Raw genomic sequence first — 13,668 nt, 5'->3', positions numbered from 1 at the left:
AAGTTTATAGCTATGTTAAAAGCATTTTGCTAGACACAAGGCATGTCCCACCTTAAAACATGGGCGGTTTATATTCCTGTGTCTGTAAACCAGATAATTGCCTTCAGTGGAGACATGAAAGGAATAGCTATAGATTTGCCACACCGTTGGTGCCACATTCACTCGGCTATTCTCGTATTTCTCCATGGAGTTCTAAATTATGTATCATTGGAAAATTTCATATAGTTCCTGTCACAGAGACACACTTGTTATATAATTCATGTGTGTTGGGCAAACCGACCCCTAGACTCCCCCACAACACTTGTCCATGCAGCGTCTGATATGAGGAACAGCATCATAGGGGGTAGATGCGTTCAGGATTAGTAATCCCCAAATATGTCCGGTAAGGGATATCGTGTAGCCCTCATTTAGATTATTAATCGTGTTTGATGGGATAAAAAGATGAGGTTTAGAATTACAAACTGATTATGATGTCTGCGTTTCAAGTTCCCATATAACCGTAAATCAGGGGTAGTGAAAGTGAATCAGTTTATGACAGGTGTTTCCTTTTCTATTTTATCAAAATCGTCACAGACTAATCACCGTTATTTCCTAGCCAGAAAGTAGAGAGCGATATAATTTAGGAAAAACGGGCCACGAAGATTACATTAAACCTGAAGCCCTTCGAGAGAGACGTGTCTTTGAAGGTATCCTGAATACGATCAGGGAGTAGGAATAAATATATGCCAGTATTGACTTGGCACAGCGTGACAAGGTTTAACTCCGACTGCCGCTACGCTACTTTGGTTCTACTGAACTGAGACCATGTGTCATGCATCATTTTGATCATCGCCATTATAAGGGTGGGTGAATGTTGTTTAACGCCGCAAAGATAAATATTTTATCTATATCGATTATGCATAATTGAGTCAAATTATAAGTCAGCCATGTCACAGAACCTAAGGTACTGAGGGCCTCTCCTTAGCCTAACCCCCCGTGGGGCTCATTGTTAGGGGTAGTTCAGTAAGTATACAGTAGTTTGAAGATTCATTATCACTTTTGTTGATGTTATAACCATTTCATGGCACATCGTTGTTGTCGGATCGTCGTAAATCAAGGCTGAACGCGATGCAGGGAGTGTCGGTACATCAAGGCTGAACGCGGTGCCAGGAGTGTTGGTACATCAAGGCTGGACGCGATGCAGGGAGTGTTGGGACATCAAGGCTGAACGCGAAGCCGGAAGTGTCGGTACAAGGCTAAACGCGATGCCGGAAGTGTTGGTACATCAAGGCTGAACGCGAAACCGGAAGTGTCGGTACAAGGCTGAACGCGATGCCGGAAGTGTTGGGACATGCGATGCCGGAAGTGTTGGTACATCAGGGCTGAACGCGATGCAGGGAGTGGTGTTACATCAAGGCTGAACGCGATGCAGGGAGTGTTGGTACATCAAGGCTGAACGCGATAAAGGGAGTGTTAGTACATCAAGGCTGAACGCGGTGCCAGGAGTGTCTGTACATAAGGCTGAACGCGGTGCCAGGAGTGTTGGTACATCAAGTCTGAACGCGATGCAGGGAGTGTTGGGACATCAAGGCTGAACGCGAAGCCGGAAGTGTCGGTACAAGGCTGAACGCGATGCCGGAAGTGTCGGTACAAGGCTGAACGCGATGCCGGAAGTGTCGGTACAAGGCTGAAAGCGATACAGGAAGTGTTGGTACATCAAGGCTGAACGCGATGCAGGGAGTGTTGGTACATCAAGGCTGAACGCGATGCCGGAAGTGTTGGTACATCAAGGCTGAAAGCGATACAGGGAGTGTCTGTACATCAAGGCTGAAAGCGATACAGGGAGTGTCGGTACAAAGCTAAACGCGATGCCGGAAGTGTCGGTACAAGGCTGAACGCGATGCCGGAAGTGTCGGTACAAGGCTGAACGCGATGCCGGAAGTGTTGGTACATCAAGGCTGAACGCGATGCAGGGAGTGTTGGTACATCAAGGCTGAACGCGATGCCGGAAGTGTTGGTACATCAAGTCTGAACACGATGCAGGGAGTGTTGGGACATCAAGGCTGAACGCGAAGCCGGAAGTGTCGGTACAAGGCTGAACGCGATGCCGGAAGTGTCGGTGCAAGGCTGAACGCGATGCAGGGAGTGTTGGTACATCAAGGCTGAACGCGATGCCGGAAGTGTTGGTACATCAAGGCTGAAAGCGATACAGGGAGTGTTGGTACATCAAGGCTGAAAGCGATACAGGGAGTGTTGGTACATCAAGGCTGAACGCGATGCAGGGTGTGTTGGTACATCAAGGCTGAAAGCGATGCAGGGAGTGTTGGGACATCAAGGCTGAACGCGATGCAGGGTGTGTTGGTACATCAAGGCTGAACACGATGCCGGAAGTGTCGGTACACCAAGGCTGATCACGATGCATGGAGTTTTGGAACATCAAGGCTGAACATGATGCAGGAAGCGTTGGGACATCAAGGCTGAACGCAATGCAGGGGGTGTCGGTACATCAAGGCTGAACACGGTGCAGGGGGCTTCGGCACATCAAGGCAGAGCACAAAGCAGAAGCGTTGGCACAAACATACTTGCAAACAAAGATAATTATATAATGACATAATGGCTTAAAGCCTGTTGATGCGGTCACGTTCTATAAATAAACATACATCTGTCGATATGCATCAGTGATCAGGCACTGTGACGTCACTGCTGTTTGTGAGAGTAATTTACCGATACATTCTTGCCAAAACAGATGCCGGGCCATTCGAGGCAATCGAAGCAACATGTTGCAATCCGACACCGTGCCCGCCTCCTGTGATCGTTTCAACATACACCGACCCCAACTTCGAAGGAATAAATCTAGTCGCGATTAATCAAGTGATCAAAGTAATGTTGGAGGACGTCCTGCTGAGAAGGTGATTGACAAAAACATAGAATAAAATGGCCACTGTATCAGTATTTTTAATGATGTTTATAGGATTGAACTGGCTGTCCCATCAGCATAAAACGATGTCTGGAAGAGATAACAGTCACAGTTATTGGAGAGAAGTGGGTACGTGTTCAGTACTTGCGCCTGGTGCTGTACTTTTTTAATACGTCACTGCGTTTATGGTTTTGCGTAAAGTGCCTAGAGTGAGTGAAGACAAGTTAACGCACCAGTCAGCAATGTTCCAGCTACATGTATATCACTACCGCCTTCAATACTCGAGTCTGGGACAGACAAACAAGACGTTGGTTGTATAATTTGTTTGTTTATTGTTTGACGCCGCAGTCAGCAATAGTCCAGCTTTTTGACGGCGTTCTGTAAATAATCGAGTGTGGCCCAGACAATCCAGTGATTTGTATCATGAGCATCGATCAACGGAATTGGGATACGAAGACATGCATCAACCAAGTCAGCGATCTTCACGGGTCGAGTAGTAAAAGCAACCTTCCACGCCGCCAGGACGTAAAAGAGTGATCCGCTTCATTCATTAGATTTTTATTCTAAACCCTGATGAAATCGTGATTGAAGTGCAATCGACTATCATATGATTTGTGGCATAGCCCAAAAGTTAAAACGTAGCTCATCGTGCCGCAGAATCAGATTCGGTTCTCCGGCATGGGTACCGTGAAGCCACTCCTGATGCCCTCTCTCTCTCTCTCTACGGTAATTGCGTGATCCCATGATATCAACAGCTATTGCTGCCCCCCTTAATACACGAACAGAGGAGATCGTGCTTCCAACGCATGTATGAGAGCATATATCGCACGTTATCTCAGACAACGCCCTCAATGTATTGCGAGACTTGATGACTACCTTCCAAATTATCGCAACCTGCTCCTTCGCAATTAGCAGCGCAATGAGGTTTGTTACGCCATTATCAGGCATAAACTGGTTTGTGTTGCCCTCTATCAATAGACACTGTCGGTTCTTGCTCTTTTAATCTCTCTCATGAAACAAGTCCTTGGAAGCATCAATTTAGAATTCAAATTCTACCCATGCAAAGGCCTCTGACCCAAGAGACAATGGTATCTAGCTACCCTTAATCTATTTGTATTGAACTGTTTTATAGGGAGTCGCCCACATCTTGACGTCAGAGTATGGTGCGAATGAAACCATCAGAAGGATCAGAAGAACGTAAATAAGGTGCCTTGGATACCGATAAACATATAAACCATTAAACTAATGCCACAACTTTCAGTGACCACAAAGTCAATGATTCAATAGGAGCGGTGTTGTTTCTATGGCCTATTTTTACCACACTCTGAAAAAGAATGTTTCGTCTACAAAACCAGCCACAACAATCATTTTGTCAAAGCTCCATTCAGTGACGAAACGTTCTTTTCGGACACCTTACAAATGTCCCATGTCCTGAAATGACTCTTTTTCACCAGACAGACTGACAGACGCAGTTATCTGAGTGGTTTGATGACTATAGACACGGATTATTGTCACTTTCAATTGAAAAGAACACACAGACACTAACAAATATGATATATAATTGCACTTTAACTGCGTTGCTGAATACAAGAGCTTATAAAAGCAAACATTTGTGTCTCGACATGACATCGCCCGAATGGTTTTAAGAAAAGGTAAAATATTCAGCACGCAAACATCCGTGTGTTTGCTTACATCAGTATTTGAAAAAAAAACCGAAATAAGACTCATTGCACGTTTTAAACAGAAGGAATCCGATCACAACAAAAGATGCGAGAGCACCTGGTTCATTGAAGCAGAGTCCGACTCCCAATCACAAGAATACAAAATAGTCCCGCAGTAGCACCACAGGGGAATATGCAGGGAATAATAGCGACCCAGGGCTCTTTACAGTGCTCGTTACAGAGGTAATCATGTAAACACACTGTGGGTTAATGGATACCAAAGGACACGTAGGAATCAAAATGAGGAGCGCGCAGTAAGGAGCCTGGCAAAGAAAGCCGCAATGTTGGAAACAAGACGGCCTGTGTCTATGAAGACAAGCGTTATCGCGGAGTTCCTGTAAACCAACCACACCTGCCTCCTACTAACAAGTTTTTAATGTTGAACTTCTAGTCACACATCTCCATGGTCAATATAAACACCACCTACCTGGGGCCCGATCCCCAATGCTTTCGTATCGCTACGAACTCTGTAAGCCTTCGATAACCTGTTGCCTGTTTGTTTGTTGTTTAACGCCACACTCAGCAATATTTCAGCTATATGACGGCGGTCGAGTATGGACCAGACAATGAAGTGATTGACATCATGAGCATCGATCTACGCAACTGGGATACGTTGACATGCATCAATCAAGTCAGCAAGCCTGACCACCCGATCCCGTTAGTCGCCTCTTACGACAAGCATAGGTTGCTGAAGACCAAACTTAACCCGGACCTTCACTGTTTTGATAAACTATAGAGTTACGAAAGGTCGTAACGTTGAGAACGCTTTGTGGTCTATAAAATAGCTCATTAAGTATAGCTTATAGGTTGACATGCATATTCGTCAGATGTAAAACCCTTACTCAAAAGCTAACTACAATATGGAATAAGTTAATGAACGATCATTCCAAAGATTTTGAATAGGGGCTGCACGTGGGATCTAAAGGTTCGGCTATGACTGATACAACCTTTTACTCCTCTCAACTACCTACAACAAACTCCTCTTATCCGTTTGATCGGGTAAAAGATAAACCATGTTGCAAATTTCATAGGATACTGTTAGTTTAAAGAGATTTACGTACCCCCATCTCTTCAGTTCCTCAGACAGCCGCGGCGAGGTTTCTGCTCCGCTAGACTTGGTCAAATGCCAACTTCGTCATTTGTAGATTGACAGGTTTAAAATGCCCTGTCTGTGTTTCTGACTTCACATGATTATTTGTTTGTTTATCTTAGGCACAGACTAAAGAGGCAGGTAAGAGGTGTAGTGTAAAAGACTTCCATATCACTCTACAAGTCAATATAGCAATCGTAGCCTGCTTATTCATAGTCACCTCTGTTTACCAAACATTGTGAACATATCTCCAACATACAAACATCCCTATCCATCATACATATTTCACGTTAGCACCTTAATGTTTTTACCTGTGTATATTATACGTTCTGTGATGATGAATGGGAAGTCATATGTTAAAGTACTGGCCACTCACGTTCGATAACCAACATCGGTATTATGTGTTAAAACGATTTTTGATGCGCCCCGCCGTGATATTATCGATATATTTCTTATAGCTGCATAAACCTACACTCACCCACTATTAATTCTATATTAGCCTTAGATAAACACCACGCGGGAAAAAAACACTACAATCACGTGAAGTATTGAAGATGCGGATATAAAACCATTATACCGTACAATGTCCTTTTTAGCAAATGGGCTGATGATACAAATATTATTTGGAAATATTCAGCTGAAACCTTGACCAATAATTATAGCCGGGGTTAATCAAAGTTCTCTCCGCTTATGCATGGTGGCAACGTGTCCCTTTGAACCAATAAATCTAATTATTGAACTGGTTATCGATCGTGTGCCCTGTACGCCTTGCACAAGGTCCTGGTATTAATCACGTGGAGTTGGATTATTCTGACCAAATGGGGCCGTTTATGTGGTATAGTAATTACATTTCTATACAAACTTGTTTATTTTCCAATAAAACTAGCTTACTTGATTTCAGTGTGTGGTAAGAACGGACACGATTTGATTGTTTCTTTGCTAAAAAATCTGAATTGGGAGAGATCAAAGGGAATGCATGTGATATGGTGGGTATTTTTTTAGGATTGTTTTTGCACATGTGGTGAGCGATTGGGAACATGTTAATCCCCATTATGAGGCCTTTAGCGACGACGTGAGAGTAAGTGCGTGTATGTCCATCGAAGTCACTGACTAAAGCATTGTAGATGATCGAAATATCTGTCCTTGCCCTGGTTGCGTTACAGGCAATCAGACTGACACACAGATGCATCAAAATTTGTATGTCCTCCATTGCCTTGCCTACGACTTCAAGTACTACAAATTTGCACACAGGTTAAAATAGATAGAATTCGGGAGAAATATTTTACAAATATTACAAATGTATGCTTGCGAAATGTGAGTGCTCAACGTAAGCACTGTCGACTTGTAAATCGTTTGTCTAAATCTTCCAATCAGTTCACGTGTTTACAGCTCTCAGAAAATAAACTATTTAAACATTATGACCCATTACGCCAATGCATTTATTAAAACGTAAATTTTGAAATTATAGACGACAACAAAGTAAACAAAACAATTATATATTTAGGTTATCTACGCGATATTTTTAGTTAGTGTTCACTGAATCCTGGTAGCTTGCATTCATTACCATTGCTACCTCCTCTGTTATCTATACAAGTGGAGTCGACAGCCTCTGCGAGGAGAGCGGAAGGTCGGTGGTTCGATCCTGGGACGCGTCAAACAAAATGACGTTAAATGACGGTACTTGTTGTTACCCTGCCTGTCGTGGGGCATTAAGGGGATAAGAGAAGAACTGGTCGGCTGGGAGTCAGTATACTGTGTCAGATTGGGGTATCCATGTTAAACTGCGGCTTGGTATCTCAGTAGGGTAGCACTTTAACACCGTCATTAGTCTGAGATAGTACACCCACACACAGGTTTTACCCCCCAAACATAATGGCTTGACCACTACCGGTATCACAGAACTGTATAAAATGATAGTACTATGACATCGGTTAGGACAATACATCTGGCTGATAATTGTTACAAACTGCAGAGAGATGCTCTTCAAAAGATAACTGGAACTCGTCGTGATAAGCGAACGCCTTAACCACAAGGCTTCCCCCATACCATCTAACAGCACCGATGTTTCACGCTGTAGCAACCTCTTTGAGAGAGACGTGTTTAGACATAAATGCAAAGCTACATAAACACCTGAATCAAGAGGTATACATAAGTATATGCTGACATACGCTGAAGCAGCTGTCCCTAAATGGTGGCCGCGGAAATGAGAAATTTCAATGCTGATGTTATCATGTAAATGTCATTTCTCTCTACATACACATTCACCACAGGATACTACAATACAAGATCGATAAATCTTTTAATTTCTTTGTTAGATAACATTAAGTTAAGTGGTTAAGTTAAAGGTTAAGTGGCCATGAGTATGGGTGGCACAAAGGTTTGTGTCCATTTCTTGTGCAGAGTTGCGTCCCTTTACTTTCCCTGTCGTATGTTCGACTACAATCCGATAGATTATATTAGAACAGCAACTATTACTATCCTTGATCTAGAGTTCACCTGTGTCACAGTGTGATGTGGGCATAACCCCCAACGTTACACTGAAACGCCGTTTTATACTAATATATAGTGAGTATATAACAGTATTCCTGTTAAATCACAGAGTGTTAGCTTAATATAGGAGGAAAGCGCCAAGTGATGCTGGTCGAAGACGTTTACCACTGTGGTGAAATTATGGTGCTGACAAATATAATTGGAGCGAACCGGGATTCGAACCTCGACAATCATAAGTTTCTGGCGTGCTCAAGGGACGCAACCCTGCACAACGAATTGCAGCGCCTCAGACGACTGGGCCACCCAGGTGTAAGTAATTTGCATGTGTAATCTGTACGTTATGAATTCATTGCAGGATCCCGTGAAGCCAACATTGACCCGGTCTCCGCTAGGTGTTTTAAAGCTAGAGATGCTGTTCAGGCTGATGATTGCAGCTGCTGCGGCAACACCATCCTACACGGTGGGAAAACATGTAACTAATCAGATTTCCGAACCCCTTGACATTTACTCCTATTTTAAATCCTAAGTGAATGAAAAGTTCAAAAATATTTATAAAATTGCAACATCCAAGGTGGTATAATAGCTACAGGAAACAGTTGATCGTTACTAGTAAACACACAGCTGGAGGCTGCAACAACGAGACAAGTGAAGTCAATTAAAATGATGTTATAAGGTATTTTGAGTGGAGCTCTTAGCATGAGGAAAACGTAGGTTCTGTCAGTTAACCCAGCTGGAACGCTTGGCACACGGGATGAATGCATGGGGTAGTGGAGTATGTAAGGCGCGTCTACATTTACCCATATTGAACTTCAGCCCCTGCTTGATAGCTGGAATATTTCATGATTAACACAAGTGTATGTCAAGTGCAAATATGCCGAGCTGGCCTGGAGGGGTGAGAAGGTGGTGGAATTCATGGAACTCACGATAGCAGTGGGAGATAATTATTGGTTTGCCTTTAAACAAGTCAAGCGTGGCACGCCCGTTCATCACTGGACAGCACTTCCTGTCCTCGCATTCCCACTATAAAGATAGTGTATGACGGAAGCATACACTATAGACTTCCAATACACGTTCATATCCTGCAGATACATGTTGTATTAAGGCTCTTTCTACAGGTAAATAAAGACATAGATGCATGTCATGGTTCATGAGTATTAAACTTTGCCCCTCCATACAGCCACGCCCACATCTTCTCTCAAACCCTTCACATGCCTGTGTGGAAAAAGGCAACATTCGATACACAAATATTAGTGTATTAGACAGACAAAACGTTCCTCGGTATTCCAGACCGTAATTGTATATACACACTTCAAAACCTGCATCATCAAGATAAAACACACTTTACTGGGCAGTTGCCATGGTTGCGAATTCTTTTGTTAACTTTTGAAATTACAGAAGAGAATTAACTGTGCAGTAAAACTGGAAGCCTACTCACGTCTCGGTCTTGTTCCTGCTGCATCGAAGATAGTCCCGTATAACCCACTGGTAATCCTTACTCAAAAACACTAGCCTGCTTTTCAAATCAACAGCGACTCTGCTAAAAAGCTACAGCCTTTTTTCACGATGTTTGAACTCTATACGTTATTTTGAAACATGGCCTGGCAGTTCCCGGCTGTCTGAGCTTACTCGCAGAGAGAATTCCCCCCTACCAACAAAACGGACGATATATATCAAAGATTCCCTTCGTCATTCCGTTTCCAAGGCAACCGTGGAGAAGCGAATGAGGGTTTCCAATTTAAGCGCTATCAACTTAAGGGTTTCCCAGGCGAACCATGTGTTGATATGGTGGGGAACGTCCTCGGTGGAAGCTTGCTCTAAGTGATCAGAATACAACTCAGATTAAATCCGGAGCGATCGAACATAGGGTCTTAACTGATGCTTGAAAAGGGATATAGTTGGTGTATATTGCTACTTTACATGGAGAGGAAGAATTCCCTGCCACTTAAGTCGGAATAAGGAGAGTTTATTGTTAATGGCATTGACACGGCCTTGTATGGCGTTCATTGTGGAGAATGTTATATATGGCCTAATGTAAGGGGCATATGTATCATTTCCTTGTATTCTTGGAAAGAACAGTGTCGCGTTATACCACAGATGAGGAGCAGCTTGCGTTATTTCGGCATGATTGTTTTTTAACATGTCCATCTCTGGACGAAAGTATTATAAGTATGTTTTCGAAAGAAAATGAAAAAAAATGGAATATGAAGACTTCTACCAAGGTATGATAACTATCCAGCTATAATATTCTATTAATTATAAACATATTGGGGTTTAATGTCATCTTCCCTGTCTGCGAAACAATATGTCCTAGCCACGGTAAAAGCAGTCGTATAGAAAATATGATATCTGGAGATCTATAGCCATTAAGGATGGTCCCGCGGCGCTTCGAGAATATTACGGTTAGATGATGTTTTATGTTCACATAGTGACCTCAAGACACCGGCTCATATGGTGTAGAATAAACGGTTTACATGGTCTATCGCCGTGATATTGCTGGGAAAGTGATATGGTAATCTTGTGTTATGAACAACCGCAACGAGGTGTATTGGGAACAGTTAACTTTACAGCAGCCTAATAATGCATATGTCGATATCAATACCGCATGTGTCATTATCAATATGATTGCCTGTCCTAAAACTACACAACCAATTTAAGTCCGTGCACCTAGTGTCGTCTCCCAGAACACAGAATAACAACACAGCATTTCTTATAAAGTCAAAGACAAAGCAAGGGAGAAAATATCGATTCCGCAAGTGACACAATATATCCGACCCATTTCTCCACACAGCTCTCCAAATCCCGACTGTTTATAAGTCACAACAGTCTCACGACACGTAGCATTGATCGCCATGCTGTATTCAGTAGGACAAAGATGGCTTTGACATCTAGTTTAATCTAATGCTGATCACACGCTCGTGTTCCAGTACAGTATAAGTCTGTGTCTTAAATCAATGTTATACTTCCCCGGCAGTGTGGTAGCGTTAGAGCAGGCTTCAGGTGTTCTCGTTCCTCAGATGGTTATGCCACACAGTTACAAGAAGGCCCCCTATGAGGATCCATACACGCCATCGGTACACGGGCATTATTCATGTCTTATGTCGGCAGCAGAATAAACGATCTGTTTACTAGCTCACGAACACAGGTTGGTACTTATAGATCCAGTTCTTCTGGATAATGGTTAAAGTGTTCTATCGTTTGTCGATTATCATCTTTGCACGTAAATAAAGCCTCTATCTTCAGCTTGTATCAGCATCAGACTTTAGAATGTCAGTAAGATTATCTACAGATTTCAATGGGTGACACGTTTAGTGCGCGGAGGAAGAAAAACACAAGTTGTATTGCAAAACAATGACTTACTGTCAGAGACCTTATAGGAACAGAAATATCTTCACTCTCATGGTACAAAATGAGAACGTTTGCCCTGTTATGATGGGTTTGTAAAGGAAATGAAAACCTTTATAGGTTACATAATTGATACTTAGACAACGATAAAACACATAAACGGGTTAAACTATCAGGCTATGAAACGGAATATAATGCTTGCACTGTCAGGATGAATATGTACACTGTCAGGTGTTGTGCATGAATACAGAGTATAACACGTACACTGTCAGGATGAATATATACACTGTCAGGTGATATGGATCAATACAGAGTATAACACGCACACTGTCAGGATGTATATATTATACACTGTCAGGTGATATGGATCAATACAGAGTATATCACTACACTGTCAGGATGTATTATATATACACTGTCAGGTGATATGGATCAATACAGAGTATAAAAAGCACACTGTCAGGATGTATATATATATACACTGTCAGGTGATATGGATCAATACAGAGTATAACACGTACACTGCCAGGATGTACATGTACACCGTCAGGTGACATTAATGAATACTAAGTATATCACTACACTGTCAGGATGTATTATATATACACTGTCAGGTGATATGGATGAATACAGAGTATAAAAAGCACACTGTCAGGATGTATATATATATACACTGTCAGGTGATATGGATCAATACAGAGTATAACACGTACACTGTCAGGATGTACATGTACACCGTCAGGTGACATGAATGAATAGTATTACTAAGTATATCACTATACACTGTCAGGGGATCTAGAGGAATATAAGACCAAAACTGTTAGGTATAATACAGAAATATTAACTGTCAGACGATAGAGAGTAATATAAGGCCAACACTGTCATGCACATGTCCGGTAACCATTCTCTGATAAAACATAAGGTCTACACAGAAGGTCTACACAATCGGGCGATATAGAGGAATATAAGGCCAACAATGTCAGGCCTAAAAAAGGAAGAGACGGCCTAAACTTTCAGTTGTACTGAAGGAATGTATAATATACTTCAATGAAACCACATTTTCTTACAAATTCACACAATGACGAACCTGTTTTATCCCTTCAATAAAACATGTCCCTACATGGTTTTATGTGTTGAACCAGGACGGCGGAGAGGTGACACGTTTCCTTTTTTAGGTGCTCTTTGGTAACATGCTTAATAATATCAAAACACCCCATCTTGCCTCTTCTGGCTAACTAATCCTACTTTTCCTCAGCATCGAAAAGACGTAAAGTGTGAAATGTTCAGCTCATTATTCGTAACACTCTTATTCCTCCTTATTCACCTTAAGCCTTAGCAAATTGTATTCGCACCTGTCGCGTGAAGTGAACGCTACACCAGCCGCTACTTAAGATCAACACCGACAATGCTACGTTAAAAGCCAGCACTGTTGTTAGCCGAGTAAGAGACGTCGGCGGGAAAACAATCAGAACTTACCATCCTGTCCTCTGCATTCGGAACATCGGTATCACTGTCCCAAGTCGACTCCATCTTGACGCACAAACTGCGCGCTAGGAGAACAACAGTGTAAATCACGACGACGTCCGACGAAATACGCCTTCATCGGAAATCAATGTATTGATAAAAGACCCGATCACTTAGGACTCTCCGATGTTATCCAGAATTGATCGGGGGTTATGTTTTGCGTCGGAAGTCATTGTACTGAAAACGTCCCAAGCCAAGTTATTGGATTTAGCGTAAGACATATAGGACATCTGATAGCTTGCTCTTTAAACAACATTTGTGGCTATTTGGATGAGATTATCGTAAGAAAAACTCTACAAGAAAACGAAGTTGAAAGAACGCATAAATAAGTGCCCTGCCGTCATTATGGCAAAGCACCTGAGATGATAATGGATCATTGTTAATCAAGCTCAGACCTAAAGGGTTTCCAGACGGAGTTAGCCTGGTTTAATAGCTTGGTAATGCCACGAATCATTTCTACATCTGTTTACAGGGCACGGGAGGCTATGTAACCTACGAGCTGTCTCATTGATCTGAGAAACGTATGCTGCAATGAAGAAACACTGTGTCTTCAACCGATAAAACTTCCCATGAACACACAGTTCCGGTTTGTCTTCTTTCGTTAA

General features: G+C 42.4%; 1 protein-coding gene across 7 annotated transcripts in view; it reads right to left on the bottom strand.

Moving 5' to 3' along the window:
* Positions 1–13,127, bottom strand: part of LOC124117381 (CD151 antigen-like) — a 79,580-nt gene extending 66,453 nt beyond the window's left edge. Inside the window, exon 1 of one of the 7 annotated variants that reach the window (XM_046479217.2) lies at positions 13,016–13,127. In XM_046479217.2, the coding sequence (XP_046335173.1) occupies positions 13,016–13,069 (54 nt within the window). In that variant the 5' untranslated portion in view covers positions 13,070–13,127. Of the gene's footprint in view, positions 1–5,678; positions 5,722–9,632; positions 9,878–13,015 lie in introns of those variants that run through there. The other 6 variants (XM_048401380.1, XM_046479215.2, XM_046479216.2 and 3 more) reach the window with 6 other exon arrangements.
* Positions 13,128–13,668: the final 541 nt, after the last annotated feature.

This window comes from Haliotis rufescens, unplaced genomic scaffold, assembly GCF_023055435.1.
Source record: "Haliotis rufescens isolate VD_foot unplaced genomic scaffold, xgHalRufe1.0.p SCAF_22, whole genome shotgun sequence".
NCBI lineage: Eukaryota > Metazoa > Mollusca > Gastropoda > Lepetellida > Haliotidae > Haliotis > Haliotis rufescens.
This window is presented reverse-complemented; position numbering and strand designations above follow the sequence as displayed.